This window comes from Balaenoptera ricei, chromosome 8 (genome assembly GCF_028023285.1).
Source record: "Balaenoptera ricei isolate mBalRic1 chromosome 8, mBalRic1.hap2, whole genome shotgun sequence".
Classification (NCBI taxonomy): Eukaryota; Metazoa; Chordata; class Mammalia; order Artiodactyla; family Balaenopteridae; genus Balaenoptera; species Balaenoptera ricei.
In genome coordinates, this window is record NC_082646.1 from 106253838 (window position 1) to 106271048 (window position 17211).

The 17211-nt window shown below is 57.4% G+C and overlaps 2 protein-coding genes and 1 long non-coding RNA gene across 10 annotated transcripts; 2 read left to right on the top strand and 1 right to left on the bottom strand.

Moving 5' to 3' along the window:
• Positions 1-505: 505 nt before the first annotated feature.
• BAD (BCL2 associated agonist of cell death) lies at positions 506-11303 on the bottom strand. Of its 4 annotated transcripts, none has more exons than XM_059931901.1 (4): positions 11218-11303; positions 10730-10924; positions 1641-1834; positions 506-1013 (listed from the first exon to the last, which is right to left on the bottom strand). In XM_059931901.1, the coding sequence occupies exons 2-4, from the start codon at positions 10914-10916 to the stop codon at positions 888-890; spliced, it is 507 nt and encodes a 168-aa protein (XP_059787884.1). In that variant the 5' UTR covers positions 10917-10924; positions 11218-11303; the 3' UTR covers positions 506-887. The 4 variants fall into 4 exon arrangements, with proteins under 4 accessions (XP_059787884.1, XP_059787886.1, XP_059787885.1 ...); XM_059931903.1 differs by having other exon boundaries at positions 11171-11249; XM_059931902.1 differs by lacking the exon at positions 11218-11303 and adding an exon at positions 11116-11204.
• LOC132370923 (uncharacterized) lies at positions 1201-2807 on the top strand. Its single transcript, XR_009504711.1, has 2 exons — positions 1201-1845; positions 2312-2807. It is a non-coding gene; the product is annotated as an uncharacterized LOC132370923 (long non-coding RNA).
• Positions 11304-11417: 114 nt separating the features above from the next.
• Positions 11418-15808, top strand: GPR137 (G protein-coupled receptor 137). 5 transcript variants are annotated; one of them, XM_059931897.1, is made up of 8 exons: positions 11418-11932; positions 13018-13417; positions 13501-13550; positions 14278-14503; positions 14618-14767; positions 14893-15021; positions 15133-15248; positions 15542-15808. In XM_059931897.1, exons 2-8 carry the CDS (start codon positions 13061-13063, stop codon positions 15699-15701), a joined length of 1188 nt encoding a protein of 395 aa, XP_059787880.1. In that variant the 5' UTR covers positions 11418-11932; positions 13018-13060; the 3' UTR covers positions 15702-15808. The 5 variants fall into 5 exon arrangements, with proteins under 5 accessions (XP_059787880.1, XP_059787879.1, XP_059787882.1 ...); XM_059931896.1 differs by having other exon boundaries at positions 13046-13417; XM_059931899.1 differs by having other exon boundaries at positions 13193-13417.
• Positions 15809-17211: the final 1403 nt, after the last annotated feature.

Below are 17211 nucleotides of genomic sequence, written 5' to 3' on the forward strand. Positions count from 1 at the left end.
CTGAGCTCTGCTCCCAGGTCCTGGTGAAGCTTCTCGGGTTCCCTAGCGATCACTCTACTCACAGCCCTGGGCCGAGCGTTCCACCCCCTCCCCCGCCCTACGCGTCCAGCCAGTTCCCTGAGGAGCGCTGGCCCCAGGCCGGCCACACAGTAGCTGCTCAAAAGGACTGACCCAAATAGGAACAAATGACCCTCCCTGGGGGACTGCGGCACGGTTTGCAGTGCGTGGAATTCCGGCGGCCAGTCGGGCTGCAGTTCCCAATTACCATATTAGAGATAAGGACCTAGGCGTCCCCGAGGTCCGGTCGCGCTCCGCTTCCCGGAGGCCAAGCAGCCGTGGCTCTGCTCGCCGCCTCAACCCCTCTCTGATCTCGGTCCCATGATGTCACTCAGAAACAGCCTCAGTTTCCCTTATATATAAAACGGGGGCATCTTTTGAAACTCTGTCAGTGCTACCGCTCCCCCTGCCCGCGAAGCCCCAAGCGACGGACATAGGAGACTCCACGGCACAGACGCGGGCTTTATTAGCACATTTCTAGCGAGCATCGGCCCGCAGCGTTACCGCGGAGGAAAGGGTTCTGGCGAAGTTAGGGTTAATTCCGGCTCGCAACTGACGCAGGCGACTGTGGTAGCCCAGCGCCGGGGGCGGGGTCACAGGGCCAGTTCCAGCACCTAAGGGCGGAAAAACTTCAAAACTTCCGATGGGGGCCGAGCCCCTCCGCGGTCCTCGCACACACCGGAAGGGAATTGGGCTCTGGGTCAGACCGCCTCCTTCTGAAAGGGACGAAACTGAGCCTCCTTTTGCATAAGGCCTGCAGAAAAGACTTCCGCCCACTCCCAAGATGGCCGCCAGCAACGGTTGGGAGATTCGGGATGTGGGACAGAAGGTCACTGGGAGGGGGCGGGGCCTCCTCTCCCCAAGTTCCGGTTCCACCAGGACTGAAGAAAGCGCGCCCAACTGGGGCTTTGTCGCATCTGCGTCGCTGTGCCCGCGCTCTTCGGGCGAGGAAGTCCCTTCGGGGTGGGAGGAGGAAAGGGTTAAGTGAATTAGCTTATCCTGGCAGCTCGAGTCTGGCCCCTCCGCTTCCGGAATCCCACCGCCAAGTGAGATCCCGGGGGAGATAAAGACAATAGCTCCCAACAGGCCCTGTACCAAGGGGTCTCCTGACTACTAAGCATGAGATCGCTTGGGCCCTTAGGAATGGACTGGTTAGATCCCAGACCCTCCATGCCGGGGGCGGTAAGAGAGGATGCCTAGGACCCTGTAAGCGCCAGAGCTGGAGATCTAGAACCTGGAAGATGGGTCCGTAATTCGAAAATTAAAGAAGGGGTTCCGAAATTGAGGTCCAGGAACCCGGATATCCGAAAGGGGTCGGTCAGGAGCACAGATGCTAGCATGCCCCGCGCTCAAAGGATTTGGGGAACCCAGGAGCCTTGGCCTTCCGGAGCGGGGTCTGGGTTACAGATCCCGAAACGCCCTGGGACTCGGGAAAGGACAGGCTGGAGGGAGGAGTCCCGAGACCGCAAATCCCGACATGCAGTGGGACTCGAATGGAACAGCCCAGTGGGAGGAGCCCCGGGAGTACAGGTCCCGGCATGCTCCGGGACTACGGTGCCTCGCGCGCCCCGGCCAGAGCTCACCTTGAAGGAGCCGTGGAACTCGTCGCTCATCCTCCGGAGCTCGCGGCCATATCGCTGTGCAGCCCAGAGGTTGGGGGGCGCCGAGCGCGAGCGGCCCCGGAAGGGGCTGGGCTCCTCCTCCTCCGTCCCTTCTTCATCCTCCGTCCCCGCGGAGTAGAAGCTGTGGCGACTCCGGGTCTCCACAGCCCCAGTGCCTGCAGAGAAGGTCAGGGGGTGGGGACGACGTGAATCTCAACTCCTCTGTGCCCCCAGCCCTGCCGAAGCCCTCAGCATTAGCTCCGTCGGCCCGCTGTGGTCTTTGCGTGCACATCACTCTACCTCTCAGAGCCCCAGTTCCCTCCTAAAGGAAGCTCATGGGGCTTTTGTGAAGATTCGAATTAACTTCTCCTTAATCCCACAAATCTTAATTGAGCCCCAACAATGGGCCAGGCCCTTAGTGTATAAAATGACTTTTCTCTGTGCCTGGCACAAAATAAGGGCATAAGAACTAGTAGTTAGAGCTGCGAGTGCGAGACGCTGGGGCTTCCCAGCAACCCCCTGGGCCGGTAGCTCTTTCCTCAGCTCCATTCCCCCGCAGAGGAAACCAGTCCCCCGGACGAGGAGGTCGCCCCAGCCAGGCGACCTGCAGCTGACCTGCTGGGATCCATTTGTTTCACTGTTGTGGCCTACAGGAGACCTTGGGCCCCCAGAGAACAAGAGCCTGTCAGCAGCGTGTCTGTACCTCTCACAGCACCCACTTTGGAGAAATTGTCCAGAAAGATCTGTTGACTTTAGGTAATACTTAGGGAGCACTTACTGTGTGCTAGTAGGCCCTGGGCATTACTTCATTATTCTCCTAACCATCCTGGGAGGTGAGTACTAACATTGCTTCCACTTTGCAGATGAGAAGACAGAGGCTTAAGAGAGGTTAAGACTTGCCCAGGGTCACACAGCTGTGAAGCTCTGAGGCTAGAAGTCCCTAGAGGTTTGTTGGAATCCAGAGTCCAATGATTATCCATTGAGCTACACTTCTTCCCTTGTCCAACTGCCCTTCAACTCCCTGAGCCTGTGTCCTCACCTCTCTGTGGGGATAAACCTAGTCCTTACTACCAGTGACTGCATAAGGGTCACATAAAGAGCGGGAAAGTGCTTTGTAAGCTGAAAGGGTGTGATGGATCATTATGCAAAGAGGTGTGTCCTGAGTTTGTCTGACCTTTGTACTGTGTGCCATCCCCCCAACTCCTGCCAACCCCACCCCCATACACAGTCCAGCAAAGACCTAGAACACTCCCAGGAGCAAAAATCCAGAGCTAAGCATAGAGTGAAAGACAGGCATGGAAGAAGTGCAGGGGACCAGCGTCCACAGGGAGGCGTTTTGGAGAAAGTAAGATCTAGACCAGGTCTTGAAGCCAGGGGTAACTGTCTCATCCTTCCCCAAAAGGCCTGTGGGTCAGCTCCAGGGCTGCTGGGCCTCCAAGGGTCCCATCTCCAGACACATGGCTGAGAAAGCCAAAAAGGGAAGAGGGAGCTGGATCCAGAAAGGCCTAGGCTAAGCGGGTGATCAGAGCTTCCTGGGCTTCACCAAAGCCTGAGGTCAGGTAGGTAGGGAGACCATAAAGCCTTTGAGGAATGAGTTGGCAGTGGGGAACGGGCAGCTAAATCAGCAGTCGGGATTGGGGGTGGGGGCTAAGGAGCCGAGAGCAGCAAGACCCCTGATGAGAACAGGCCCATCTGCAGAGCGCTGACCAGTTCCGTGGGGCGTGGGCAGCAGGGCCGGGTCCCCACCACCACCTTCCTGCTTTGTGACCTGGGGCCTTTAATCCCTTGGGGCCTCAGTGTAGTCCTCTGTGAAATGGACCCCAGACCCCAGGACCTCCACGAGAACAAATGACACAGGGAGAGCACCCTATTCTGCATTTTGCGTGTCCTGAAGGCTCCCAGCTTCCCAGTGAGGCAGAGGCCAAGTTCTCCCTATTTTACACATGAGGAAGTAGAAGCACAGAGAGGTTAGGAACTTGCCCAGGGTCGCACAGCTGGTACACCCTGCCCGGTCACTTAAATGCTCAGGAACCATCAGCTATTATTTTCCTTTACCAGCTCTAAGAATCCACACACCTCCACACTTGACAGATGCAAGGCCCAAGGGTCAGAAGATGAGTGATTGGCAGGTGGGCACTTGGTTTGGGCACTGCACCCTCGCCTAGGAGTCAGAACAAGCAGAAGAGCACTCGCTGTGTCAGGTTGGAAGTGTGCTTCATGTGTATCAATTCCTTACGTCCTCATCACATCCTATGAAGGAGGTTACTCCCTGTTCCCATTTTACAGAGGAGAAAACTAAGGCACAGAGAGGGTAAGTAACTTGCCCAAGGTCACACAGCTAGTAGATGGCAGAGCTGGGATTCCAACCCAACCATTCTGGCTCCTGTGCCTGTGTGCTTAACTCTCATGCCCCCGGCTCCCCCCAGCAGCACCACGGGCCACCTTGGGGGCTCAGGTCTGGGAAGGCACCCCTGGTCCTTCTGTAAGTGCCAGCTCTACCAGGGGCCTACCCTAAGGAGTGGGGATTTTTACCAAAGCCATGGATTTAGCAACGCCAAGCCAGCCATTGTCAAAATGACACTCCTAAGTGTAAACTGAACATTTAAGTGTCCTTCTGTTTACTAGAAAAAAACCTGAGGGATTTTCTGTGAACTCCCTGGGGGAAGTGGATATGCCCCTCCCACCCTATGCATCCAACCTTCCATCAGCTCTCACCCCTACATGCCCCGGGGCAGGGCAGAGGTGGCCTCTCTGAGTCTGGGGAAGGTAAGGGTGAGGGAGGGAGTGTGGCTCCTGTCTGGTTGTGAGCATGGGTGGGTGCCCAGGCCTGCCCACTCACACCATCCTTCCAGAGAGCCTGCCTGGGGCTGGGGTGGGGAATTGGGAGGGGCCTAGGGCTGCAGGTGCCCCGAGGCCCACCCCAGGCTTTAAGTTCTTTACCCATTGGGCTTCTGGGTACGTGCATGGGGCTGGACACATCCATGTTCATGCTTCTGTGAGCATCCTTGCACACTTCATTAAAACAGTGGTGTTCCAGACAGTTCGAGGCAGTGAGGCTTTCCCATCAGGCAGGGCTGGGTTTGGATCCTGCTCTACCACATGTGGGTGGTTCACTTACTGCTCGCCCCCGGCAGGAGAGCAGTGTGGCATTCCTCCCTGAGCAGGCGCGCTGCCTGTCGTGTCTTGGCCCAGGCTTCCTGTGTCCCCAAAGCCGTTTGGGGTACAAAAGCCCCTTACTGTCCTGTAGAGAACATACCCCCACCTTGCTCAGAGCTGAGGAAATCAGAAAACACTAAAGCAGAGGCTGGCAAACGTTTTCTGTAAAGGGCCACATAGTAAATATTTTGGGCATTGCAGGCCACACAGTCTCTGTCACAACTACTCAACGTTGCAGTCACAGCTTGAAAGAAGCCAGAAACAATATATACATGGCTGTGCATTGCTGTATTCCACCAAAATTGTATTTGGGACACTGAAAATATTATTCTACTTTGGGACTTCCCCGGTGGCACAGTGGTTAAGAATCCACCTGCCAATGCAGGGGACACGGGTTCGAGCCCTGGTCCAGGAAGATCCCACATGCCGCGGAGCAACTAAGCCCATGCGCCACAACTACTGAGCCCGCGTGCCACAGCTACTGAAGCCCGCGCGCCTAGGGCCCGTGCTCCGCAACAAGAGAAGCCACCGCAATGAGAAGCCCGTGCAACACAGCGAAGAGTAGCCCCCGCTCGCCACAACTAGAGAAAGCCCGTGCACAGCAACAAAGACCTAATACAGCCAACAAAAAAAAAACCTTCAGTGGCTCCCCATTGCCTATGAGATAAACTCCAAACTCCTGGGCATGGCCTGCAAGGCCCTTACATTATGGTTCTAACCTACACTTCCTTGTCTGCCATCAGAGGGGCATTGGTTATTCATGTCTCTTATCCCCTCTGAATGAACAGCAGTCCCCAGGTCTCCTCAGGGCCTGGGCCAAATCGCTGTAACAACAACAACTGCAGTAATAGTAAGAACAGCAAACCCTCCTCTGTGCTAGGCACTGTTTCTAAGCACTTTTCCTATACTAATGCATCAGATTCTCACAACAACCTTATGAGGTGGGACTAGTTCTAGTCCCATTTTACGGACAAGAAAACTGAGGCACCCAATGTTCATCACAACCTAAGTGTCCATTGACGATGAATGGATAGAGAAGATGTGGTATATATATACAATGGAATATTACTCAGCCATAAAAAGGAATGAAATAATGCCATCTGTAACAACATGGATGGACCTAGAGATTACCATAGTAAGTGAAGTCAGAGAAAGAAAATATCACGATATCACTCATATGTGAAATCTAAAAAAATGATACAAATGAACTTACTTACAAAACAGAAATAGACTCACAGACATAGAAAACAAACTTACGGTTACCAAAGGGGAAAGGAGGTGGGAAGGGATAAATTAGGATTTGAGGATATTTTTTTCTTTTTGGCCGTACCACGCTCGGCTTGTGGGATCTTAGTTCCCCGATCGGGGATCAAACCTGGGCCATGGCAGTGAAAGCGCTGAGTGCTAACCACTGGACTGCCAGGGGATTCCCAGGACTTTGGGATTAACAGATACATACTACTATACATAAAACAGATAAACAACAAGGATTTACTGTATAGCACTGGGAACTATATTCAGTATCTTGTAATAACCTATAATGGAAAAGAATCTGAACAGGAATATATACATGTATACGTATGTATAACTGAATCACTTTGCTGTATACCTGAAACTAACACATCATTGTAAATCGACTATACTTCAATTTTAAAAAAAGGAAAAACAAAGAAAACTGAGGCAGAGTGAGTTAAGTAACCTGCTCAAGCTCAACCTACCAATAGAGGGGAGAGCTGAGTTTGAACCCTGCAGTCTGGCCCAGGGCCTAGCACCGGGCTGCTTCTCCCACTGCATGTCCTTCCTCCCCTCTCCATCATCCACGCACCAGCCGCCCCAGGCACCAGGCTATGCAATGGAGCTGTCACAGCACACAAGGTGGCCACAGGCCTGCCCTGGGGACACACGCAGTCCACTACAGCAGGGGTGTGGAGGCAGGGAATATGAAGGGTGACAGGACCCTGCCCATCTGGAGGGGGCAGTGGCCCTGTGGCTCTGGCAGGTCACTGGCACTTGTGGATCTTTTATGGAAAAATCACTTGCTTTTTAGACATCGAAAACTAAGTCAAAAGTTTAAGGATGGGCTTCCCTGGTGGCGCAGTGGTTAAGAATCCGCCTGCCAATGCAGGGGACATCGGTTCGAGCCCTCGTCAGGGAAGATCCCACATGCTGCGGAGCAACTAAGCCTGTGAGCCACAACGACTGAACCTGCGCTCTAGATCCCGTGAGCCGCAACTACTGAGCCCACGAGCCACAACTACTGAATCCCACGCCTAGAGCCCGTGCTTCACAATAAGAGAAGAAGCCACTGCAATGAGAAGCCTGCGCACCGCAACGAAGAGTAGCCCCCGCTCGCTCGCCGCAACTAGAGAAAGCCTGCGCGCAGCAACAAAGACTCAATGCTGCCAAAAATTAATTAATTAAAAAAAAAAAAAAAGTTTAAGGAATCCAGTGCGGTCCTCTTACACGGTGGCTACTTTCTCCCGTGCAGGCCTCCTTATGGCTGGACCTGGAGCTGGGATAGTCATCCCCTTGACTTACTGCTGCTTCAGACCATTCTCACTCCCTCCTCCCCAAATCTAGTTTCTTGGGCTGTGCCACCCTTCCCGCTCTGGGCCTCAAGCACCCACCGCCCACAGGGTGGGCCCCTCGTGGGTGCAGGAGATTACTGGAGCTCCCTGCCGCTCTCTCTCCCCAGCCACTCCCTTAGCCGCTCGTGTCTTCATTCATTCACAGCACCGAAGTGGTCCTTCCCAGCTCCCTGCCTTGGCACCCCAACTCTAATGATGCTGGGACTCCTCACACTTGGCCAGCTTACACTGCACACGAGCTAAGCCCCCAGCCACCTCTCTCACTGGGCTGAGACCAGCACAGGTCTGGTTAAGGCCAACTCCCTGCCAGTTCCCACAGGCAGCCGACTGGCCAGTGGGGCTGGAGGAGAGCACAGCCGTGCCACCTCAGTTCAAATTCACGGTCACGAGACCCAGTGGCGCCCTAGATGTTGCCCAGCACAACTTCCACACTCCATCCTCTAGGCCAAGACAACCACTTCCAACCTGTTCCTCTCTCCCCCTCAGCCCCCATCCCTCTCCCCACCCTCACTCCTGGCTCAAGACCTGGCTTCCTTTTACCAAGAAACTGGAAGCACCCACGAGAGAGACTTCTACTAGTTCCCACGAGGTTTCTCCCCCTGCCCTCCACTGCTCTTAGCTGAGCCGCCCCTCCCCTGCACACCAGACTGCTCTCTCCGACTCAAGGACACCTCTCCAGCAAGCTTCCCTTCTCTTCTGCATCCTCCAGTATTTTCCTCGCTCCTGGATTACTCCATCAGCTTATAAACATGCTCTTTTGGGAATTCCCTGGCGGTCCAGTGGTTAAGACTCCATGCTTCCACTGTAGGGGGCATGGGTTCCATCCCTGGTTGGGGAACTAAGATCCCACAAGCTGTGCAGCATGCCCCCCCCCCCCAAAATGCTCTTTTCTTTTCCCTTTCTATCGTAAAAGACATAATAAAATAACTCTTCCTTGACTCTCCTTGGGCCTTCAGCTGCCACCCGCTCCTCTGTTCCTCTTTGCCAGAGCTCAGCTGCCAAGAGGGGGTGGGCTCTCCTTTCTACCTCCACTTCTCTTCCTATCAACCCTCCCCACTTGCCACCCAAGCTGCACTGGCCCTGTGTCGAGTCCAGTGCTCCACTCCCAGTCCTCCTCCAGCGGCCCTGGAAGGAGCCTCACGGGTTCAGCTCTCCCTTTCCTTACCAGACAGCTCGCTCCTTCTCAGACCCCAGTGCTGACTCCTCCTCTCCTGCTGCCCTCTGCAGGCTGGATCCCCAGGATCAGTCCAGGTCCTCCCCTGTCTACACTGGCTCCCAGGGCCCACAGAACACTACCTCAGCGACTGCCAACTTCTATGTGTATCTATCCCTGCTAGAAGTCTCCACCTGGATGCCCAAAAGGCACTTCTAACCTGCTCTGGGCCAAACAGGGCTCCTGATCTCACCCCACGCCATCTCAGTTCCATCTCAGTTAAGAGCCACTCCATCCTTCCAGGTGCCCAGGCCAGATCCCTTGCAGCCATCTTCTCTGTGCCTCATACCCCACATCTGTCCGCCAGCAAATCAGGCCAGCTGTACCTTCAAGAGAAACCCAGAGTCCATCTACTTACCACTTCCACCGCCACCATCCTGGCACAGGCCACCATCCTCCCCTGTGGCACCGCCCCTGCCTCTGCCCATTGCAGACCCGGCTCAACACAGGGGCCCTGGTGATTCTCTCGAGGTCCAAATCGGATCAAAGCCCTCCAGGTTTTCACTCAAAGTGAAAGCCAGAGTCCTTACCTGGGCCTTCAAGGCCCTGCCCATCGGCCCCTCCTCCTCCCTTAACTCTTGATGAGTCTCCAACCCCCCCTCCCCTCACTGGCCTGAACTGTGTCCTGCCCTCAGGGCCTTTGCATGTGCCCTTCCCTCCGCCTGCAGGTCTCTGCCTGCATCTGTCTTCCCAGAGACCTCTGCCTGGCTCACCCCTCACGGATTCTAGCCTTTGCTGAAATGTTGCTTCTTACCAAGGCCCACCCTGACCACCTCAGTTAAAATCACTCCCCCGGCCCCCCAGTGTTCTGGATTCCAATGAGAAAGTCAAGAGTGTGTCATGTAGTGCATCATCTTCTAACGCATTATATCACTCACTACTTTGTTTCTTTGTTTATGGCTTGTCTCCCCCCACCTACTAGAATGTGGGCAACCACAAGGGCAAGGGTTTCTCTCTTCTGGTCACTGATGAACCCCTGGCAGCTGGAACATACATTCAGCACTTGACACAGAAGATGGGAAGGGACAGCCAGGTGGGGGGGTAGAAAGCTGTTTCAAGCAGAAAAACAGCAAGTGCAAAAATCTGGAAGTTAAAGAAAGCCTGCGGAGTTTGGTGTGACAGACAGCGGGCTAGGGAGGGTTTTTTGTTTTGTTTTGTTTTTTGTTTTAGAGATTATATCCCTGACTGAAAACTGAATACCAACCTTTTTGTTTGTTTGTTTCTTTTTTTTTGGCTGCACCACGTGGCTTGCAGGATCCTAGTTCCCTGACCAGGGATTGAACCCGGGTCCTAGGTAGTGAAAGCGCTGAGTCCTCACCAATGGACTGCCAGGGAATTCCCTGGGGAGGGTGTCTTAATAAGCCTTTCTGCTCCTGAAAATGGGAGGGCGTCAATTCGGCTTCTGCAGGCGAGGGACATGAGTTTTGTTTTCAGAAGATCTCTGTGGTTGTTCCAGGTGCCAAGGCTTGTGCTGGGCACTGGGGAGGTGGGGACTACAGAGAAATGGCCACTGCCCTCCAGGGCCCATCCTTCCATCTCAACGCTGGGTCCCCCTGGGTAGGTGTGGAGGACAGCCCATGCCTCCCCAGGCCCACACAGACCCGCTGCCTGGTAGGGCTGTCTGCCTCTTGGGGTCACCTGGCCCTGGCAACTGGCAAGGACAGCCCGCGTGTGGGTGTGAGCCACAGGGCGGAAGAGAACACAGCTGGGGCTGGAAGGCTGGATCCCAGGATCTCAGGGAAAGTGCTAGCCTGGGGCAGGGCACCACCAAGTCTTCTAGCCCCAAGGAAATGCCAAGCAAGTGTGATCTAAGGCAAGTTGCCTCTCAGTGATTCTGTCCTGGCCCTAAGCTAAGAGCTACATACTTTGACCATTTACTAAGCACCAGCTCTATAATTAAGTGCTTCTTAGGTATTCCTGCTAATCATCCCCACAGCACTACAATGGTGGCGACTAATTGCTCTGTTTTACCGAGGAGGAAGCTGAGGTGCAGAGAGGTTAGGGACTTGCTCAAAGCCACCCCGTGAGTGTGGATGTGGCTGGGGTGCAGGGAGCTACTGGGCTGGAGGCCAGGTGGACAAGCAGGTGGTTGTTCTTGGGGCGGGGGTGCCTACCTCCATGGTGGCTGCTGCTGGCTGGCTGTCCCTGCTGGTGACCAGCTTCCCCCAGGAGGCCTGGGGCCGTTTGCGGGTGCTTGCTGGGACCTGGGGGCCTGTCCCCTGTGGGGCTGGGGCCCAGGCCCCTATCTGCAGGGCTGGAGTCTTCCTGCTCACTCTGCTCAAACTCTGGGATCTGGAACATGCTCTGGGCTGCGGGGGTAAGATGGTAGGCGGTTAGGGCACAGCTGGGGCTAACGGGGGCCGGCAGGGGTTGGCGGGGGGGGGGGGGGGCGCAGGCATCCCTGGCTCCCTCTCCCACCTCAGAACCCCAGGTCCACCCTGCCTCCCAGGCCCCTGGTTGTCCGTTGAGTCTGGCCCAGCAGGAGGCTCAACCTACCCACCCAGGATCTAAATCTCTCAGAGCCCTGGGGCGGTAGAGCAGCCCCAGGCCCCTACCCAGGCCTCGGCCAGACCCGCCCGTGGTGACGGCACACAGGTCTCACCCCAAGCCCGATCTCGAGGACCCTGACCCGGGCCCGCCGCGTCCCTCTAGCACCGAGGGAGTCCGGCCCTAGTTGCCTGGGCAACGGGAACTGTCACCGACACGGCCCAATCAGCTCTCGAAGTGTCACTAACTGGCCAGCAGGCGGGGCCACTACCGGCCCGGGCCCCGCCCACCACCTTCCTCCTGGGTCCCTTCTACGTCTCCGGATGCTCAGCTCCCGACTTCCTTATGCCTTGGGCGTGTGTGGGAGCAGATGAGGGGTTCTTTGGGGTCCCCATCTGGGGGCCAGCTCCTGCTGACAAGTCCTTCAGGCTCTCTGGGCCTTAATTCCCACTCCTGTAAAATGGGGATAATGACACCTCCCTCAGGAGTCGGTGATCCTTGTAAACTGAGTGGTGATTACTGTGGGTGAAGACACTTTGCAAAGCCGTAATTGAAGCTCAGCCGTCGGATGCAACTGTTGTTGTTGTTGTCACTGCTCCGTCTGAACCGGGTGGCCGGCTCGGGAAGTCCCCCTCCCTCCTCCCCGCGGTGGAAACCTCGCACCGCCCGCATCAGGGGCGCCACTCCCTGCGCCAACTCGGGAGCACTCGAGATAAGCGAGGGAGCCTCCGCCCTGGCAGGATGACTGCCCCGGCGCAGAAGGGACAGGGGCCCCTATGAGGGTGACCATAGGACTCGCGGAGCCTCGCGCCTGGCAGACGGCGGGCCAGGTGAGCGGGAACCGCCGCCACCCAGGGAGTGCGCGGGCCGGCTAGCGCGGGCTGCGGGGCCAGGCGGGTTAAGGCCCGGGGGCGGGCCCCGGAGGCCATCTTGGCTGAGGGCGGAAGTTTCGTTCAGAGACCGGCTGAAGGGAAGTCGTTACCGCCCCGGGTCGGGCGGCATGATTTCGATTTGAGGATGGGGAAGAGAAGCATGGGAACTGCCGGGCCCCCAAAGAAGCAAGGGCCGCTGGCCCCGGGCAGTGCCCACCCGGGCACTGGCCGGACGCGGCGCAGCCCGAGCGTCACGGCCGCTCGCCGCCTCTTGTAACCCCTGACGCCCGCCAGCGGCGCAAGTCGCGCCAATTCTCGAACGGTTCCGCGCCGGGCGCGGCGCGGTTCTGCGTAGCAGGGACCGGACTCTGAGCAATTTGCGTAGCGAACGGCGGCCGCGCAGGCGCAGGAGGGGGTGGAGCAGCGGGAGCCGGGGAGCCGGAGCCCCGCGTCCCAGCGACCGGAGCCGGCTACCCCAGCGGCGGCCTGACGACCCGGCGTCGGCCTCCTCCCGCCCCCCGCGGCTGGAGAGTAGACGCAGTGGGGGGTGGGGTGGGGGCAGCGTCCGGAATCCCGAGGACGGAAGGCAGAGGCCCTCCCCATCCGGATTGTTGGAGGGGAGAGAGTCCCCCAGTTTGGGGAGGGGGAGAGCCAGGCGTTGAGCGTCCCCAGCAGCGGCCGCTACCCTGAGCAGACTGGCGCTGGCCGGCTCTCCCCCTCCTGCCAGGACGACTCCAGCGACCAAGGCCAGGGACCCCTCTTCTTCAGCCTCTGCACCTCCACCCCCCTCCCCACGCCCGGCTCTGAGGCTGGCCCAGAGAGCAGTGCTCCCCATCCCCCTCTGCCCTGGAGAGGAAAGGCTGTCCTTCCACACCCCTGAGTGAGGGACCCAGGTTGCCTGTGCCCCGCAAAGGCAAGGGTCCCTCTATTCAGGGGGGGAGGGCCTGGCCAGCCACAACTTCTTTCCCCCTGAGCTCCCCATCTCTGTCTCTGCACCCTACAACTCCCACCCCTCCGTATTTATTTCCCTGGCCCCCTGCCAGCCCCTCCATCTCTGTCTCCGGGATTCAGGCCTCCCTCCCTGACATGGAGAGTAACCTGTCTGGCCTGGTGCCTGCTGCTGGGCTGGTGCCTGCGCTGCCGCCCGCCGTGACCCTGGGGCTGACTGCGGCCTACACCACTCTGTATGCCCTGCTCTTCTTCTCCGTCTATGCCCAGCTCTGGCTGGTGCTCCTGTATGGGCACAAGCGTCTCAGCTATCAGACGGTGTTCCTGGCACTCTGTCTGCTCTGGGCTGCCTTGCGTACCACCCTCTTCTCCTTCTACTTTCGAGATACACCCCGAGCCAACCGTCTGGGGCCACTGCCCTTCTGGCTTCTCTACTGCTGTCCTGTCTGCCTCCAGTTCTTCACACTGACGCTTATGAACCTCTACTTTGCCCAGGTAACCATGGTGACGGGTGGGGGTGGGCAGTGGGGTGGCAAGCCCCAAGGGCCCCAAAGAATGATGGGCGTCTCTGCTCCCAGGTGGTGTTCAAGGCCAAGGCAAAGCGTCGGCCAGAGATGAGCCGAGGCTTGTAAGTACTCGGGACACTGGTGGGTTCAGCCTCCAGGTCAGGGGCAGGGAGAAGCCCGGTGTCCATTCCTTCCTCCCTGGTAGGTCTGAGGCGAGGACAGCCCAGAATATTTGTGAAAGGCTTGGAAGAGTTAGGCATCTGGTGCAGATGGCTCAGCAGAGGCGCATTGCATATGTGAAGGACAACTATAATAGAAACAGTTGAGATACTGTGAAGGGAGAGGGTACCAATGTCATCCATGATGGAGGAAGAGTTGGAGGCTCCAGCCCTTGGAAACTCCAAAGCCAAAGGGCACTTCTGGGTGACCTTGGGCAGTGATACTCTTGTCATTTGTATAACATCTCACAGTTTATTAAGAGCTTTCACAAACATCTTTAATTTTTACAACTTACCTGTGAAGCTGTTATTATCCCCATTTGAGAGGTGAAGACACTGAGGCCCAGCAAGGTAAAGCAACATGTTCAAGATCACATACCTGGCAGGAGGCACAGCCAGGGCTTAAACCCAGATTTCTGACTCCGAATCCAGTGCTCTTTCTGCTGTACCACAGCCGTCAGTCATCTTCTGACCTCTTTAGCTTCAGTTTTCTCATCTGTAAAACTAGAGGAGCAGGGTTCAGACTGGATGACCTGAGGTTCTGATTGACACCGGGGTCTCCTGGGGGAGGCTGGGTGGTTGGGGAGCACCAAGGGTGGTCTTCTGGGGCTGACCGTGCTGTGGGCCGCAGGCTGGCCGTCCGAGGGGCCTTCGTGGGGGCCTCGCTGCTCTTTCTGCTGGTGAATGTGCTGTGTGCAGTGCTGTCCCGCCGGCGCCGGGCACAGCCTTGGGCCCTCCTGCTGGTGCGCGTCCTGGTGAGCGACTCCCTGTTTGTTATCTGCGCACTCTCTCTTGCCGCCTGCCTCTGCCTTGTCGCCCGGCGGGCTCCCTCCACCAGCATCTACCTGGAGGCCAAGGTAGGGCCACAAGTGCTGATGCCTGGGTGTCCTTTGGGGTGTTTGGGGTCTTCAGAGTAGAGAGAAAGCTGGAACCTACCCTCCCTAAGGATCCTCTGTTGTCATCTGTGCCAGGGGACCAGTGTGTGCCAGGCAGCTGCGATGGGTGGTGCCATGGTTCTGCTCTATGCCAGCCGGGCCTGCTACAACCTGGCGGCCCTGGCCTTGGCCCCCCGGAGCCGGCTGGACGCCTTCGATTATGACTGGTACAACGTCTCTGATCAGGTGGGCATTCAGCACATCTGCCGCCTCCTCAGTAGCTGTGGCTCTTGGCCCCAAGCTGGCCTGGGCCCTGTCTGGGTGCCCCATTGGCACGACTGCAGGTTGGCACAGCCCCTACCTCCCCACAGGCGGACCTGGTGAACGACCTGGGGAACAAAGGCTACCTGGTGTTTGGCCTCATCCTCTTTGTGTGGGAGCTGCTGCCCACCACCCTGCTGGTGGGCTTCTTCCGGGTGCACCGGCCCCCACAGGACCTGGTGAGGGCCAGTGGAGAGGGGCGGCACTGGGGGTACCTGGGCTGGGTTCTGGGGGTTGGGGGAGGGCAGTGGGGGGCAGGAGGAAGCATCAATGGCGGCTCCCTCCCCCAGAGCACCAGCCGCATCCTCAACGGGCAGGTCTTTGGCTCCCGTTCCTACTTCTTCGACCGGGCACACTGCGAGGATGAGGGCTGCTCTTGGGAGCACAGCCGGGGTGAGAGCACCAGGTAGGAGTCCCGGTTCCACCTCAGGACCCCTGGGCTCCTGGGTTGCCCCATTGAGCCATGGGGACTTAACAGCTGGGCCTTCCCACACCCCAACCCGTGCCACGATCTGTACCAGGTGAGGTCCCCTCTGGTTTGCTATTGCTAAAGCCTCCACCTCTCTCTCCAAGATGAAGTTTGCCATAGTCAGAGAGGTCTGGGTCACTGGGCTCTTCTAGGTGTCTCTCCCTCCCCCAACTCTTGTGGCCGTGGTCCTGGTGACTGCCGTGGGACTGAGCCTGCTTCTCTGCCTGCAGCATGTCAGGCAGCCTAGGCTCCAGCAGCTGGTACGGTGCCATCGGGCGGGAGCCAGGCTGGTGCGGGGGCAGCCAGACGCGGACCACTCCTCTGCTCTTCTCCCAGGTTCTGGGACCAGGCAGCCACCATCACAGTCTCTACTCTACCCCACAGACGTGATTCCCCTTCATCTCCCCCCAGAACACCCAGACCCCAGTCCCTCCCACCCCAGGCCCCTGTGCCAAGTTCATCTGCCGCTTCTTGCCCGGGATCCCGGGGGCTGTGGCTGCCTCTTTCCCAGGCCGGCTCCTTGCTACTCCTGTTGTAGTGAGCTTGCGCTGTCCCCTAGGATGGGGGGCATGGCCCTGGCTGCCAGATGCTCATAGCACCCTGGCATGATCTACCAGCTCTGCTTCTACACCGGAGCCAGCTACCTCTCCTGCGCCTGCCACTCAATAAACAGTGTCTGTGCCCCGAGTCTGTTCCCTGTCTGTCAGTTGTCTGCTTGTGTTTCTCACACCGTTGCCTGTTTGGTCTAAGGCTGATCAGACACTGGCCCTTGAAGGGGGCTGCTGGGCTGGGCAGGGGCCATTTACCTCCCCCGAGACTGGTGGGTAAGGAGACGGAGGAGCCTGCAGTCTGAGGGGAAGAGAGACCAGAAGGGCCCTGCTTCCACTCCAGTCCCTTCGCCGCTTGAATGATTTCTACTCTTTCCTCAAGATCTGCTTCAAATTTCACTTCCTTTATGAAGCCTACCATCTCCAGTTCAGGGAACTGTGTCCCCCCGCTCCCGGGTCCCTTGGCACAGTGATTGCATGGCTACTATGCCTCTTACCCTTAGTGGATAGGGATTTCTAGACACCCTGTTTTCCTGTCATTATGCCCAACCTGGCCTTCAGGTCCAGGAGTTAGTCCAAGGCCTGCGGAGGAAGAGGTGGCCAGTAACTGAGCAGCCCCCGTCTCCCTAGCAGGTGTGGATTTGGCCAGATGGTTGGGCTGCCCCCACGCAGTCTGTGGTGGTCCTGGGGGGCCCCTAATAGTGCAGTCACTGCCTTCTGTAGTCACAGCCCTTACAGATCTGTCATCTGTCGCATGGCCGGGAGTCATTTATCAGAGGGTCCGTCTCCTGCCCATGTGTGTGGCCATTTGTTCCAGCTCCTTGGAGTTCCTGGGGCCTAGCACTGAGCCTGTCTTGAAACCCTTCACCTGGGACTCTCCTGAGCAGCAGGCCTCAGGGCCCCCAGAGAGGGCATCCGAGACTCAGAGAATCAGCTCGAAACTGGACAATCACTTTTTTTGAAAGGAAAACTGCCAACATTTGTAGGGCACTTAACTGTGAGTGCCAGGCTCTGTTTTGAGCATTTACAAATACCAACCACTTTAATGCTCAGAACAGCAGCCTGAGGTGATAGTCATCCCTTTTCTGTAAGTGGGGACTGGGAGGTAGGGGGAGTTTGGTAACCTGTCTAGGCCCCCTACTGGTAGAGGATGGTCAGCCTTAGAACCCATGCTTAAAACCACCCAAGTGAAGGCTGAGGCCCCCAGGCAAGAGGAGGGTCTTTGGCAAGATCAGAGTTGTAAAGAAATGGGTAAGAGCAGAGAGGAGCTGAGTTCCAGGACCTGCCAGGGCCCTGCTGTTCAGACAGTGGGGGAGGGAGTGCTGGCACCAGTTCCAGGCTGGGATGGGCAT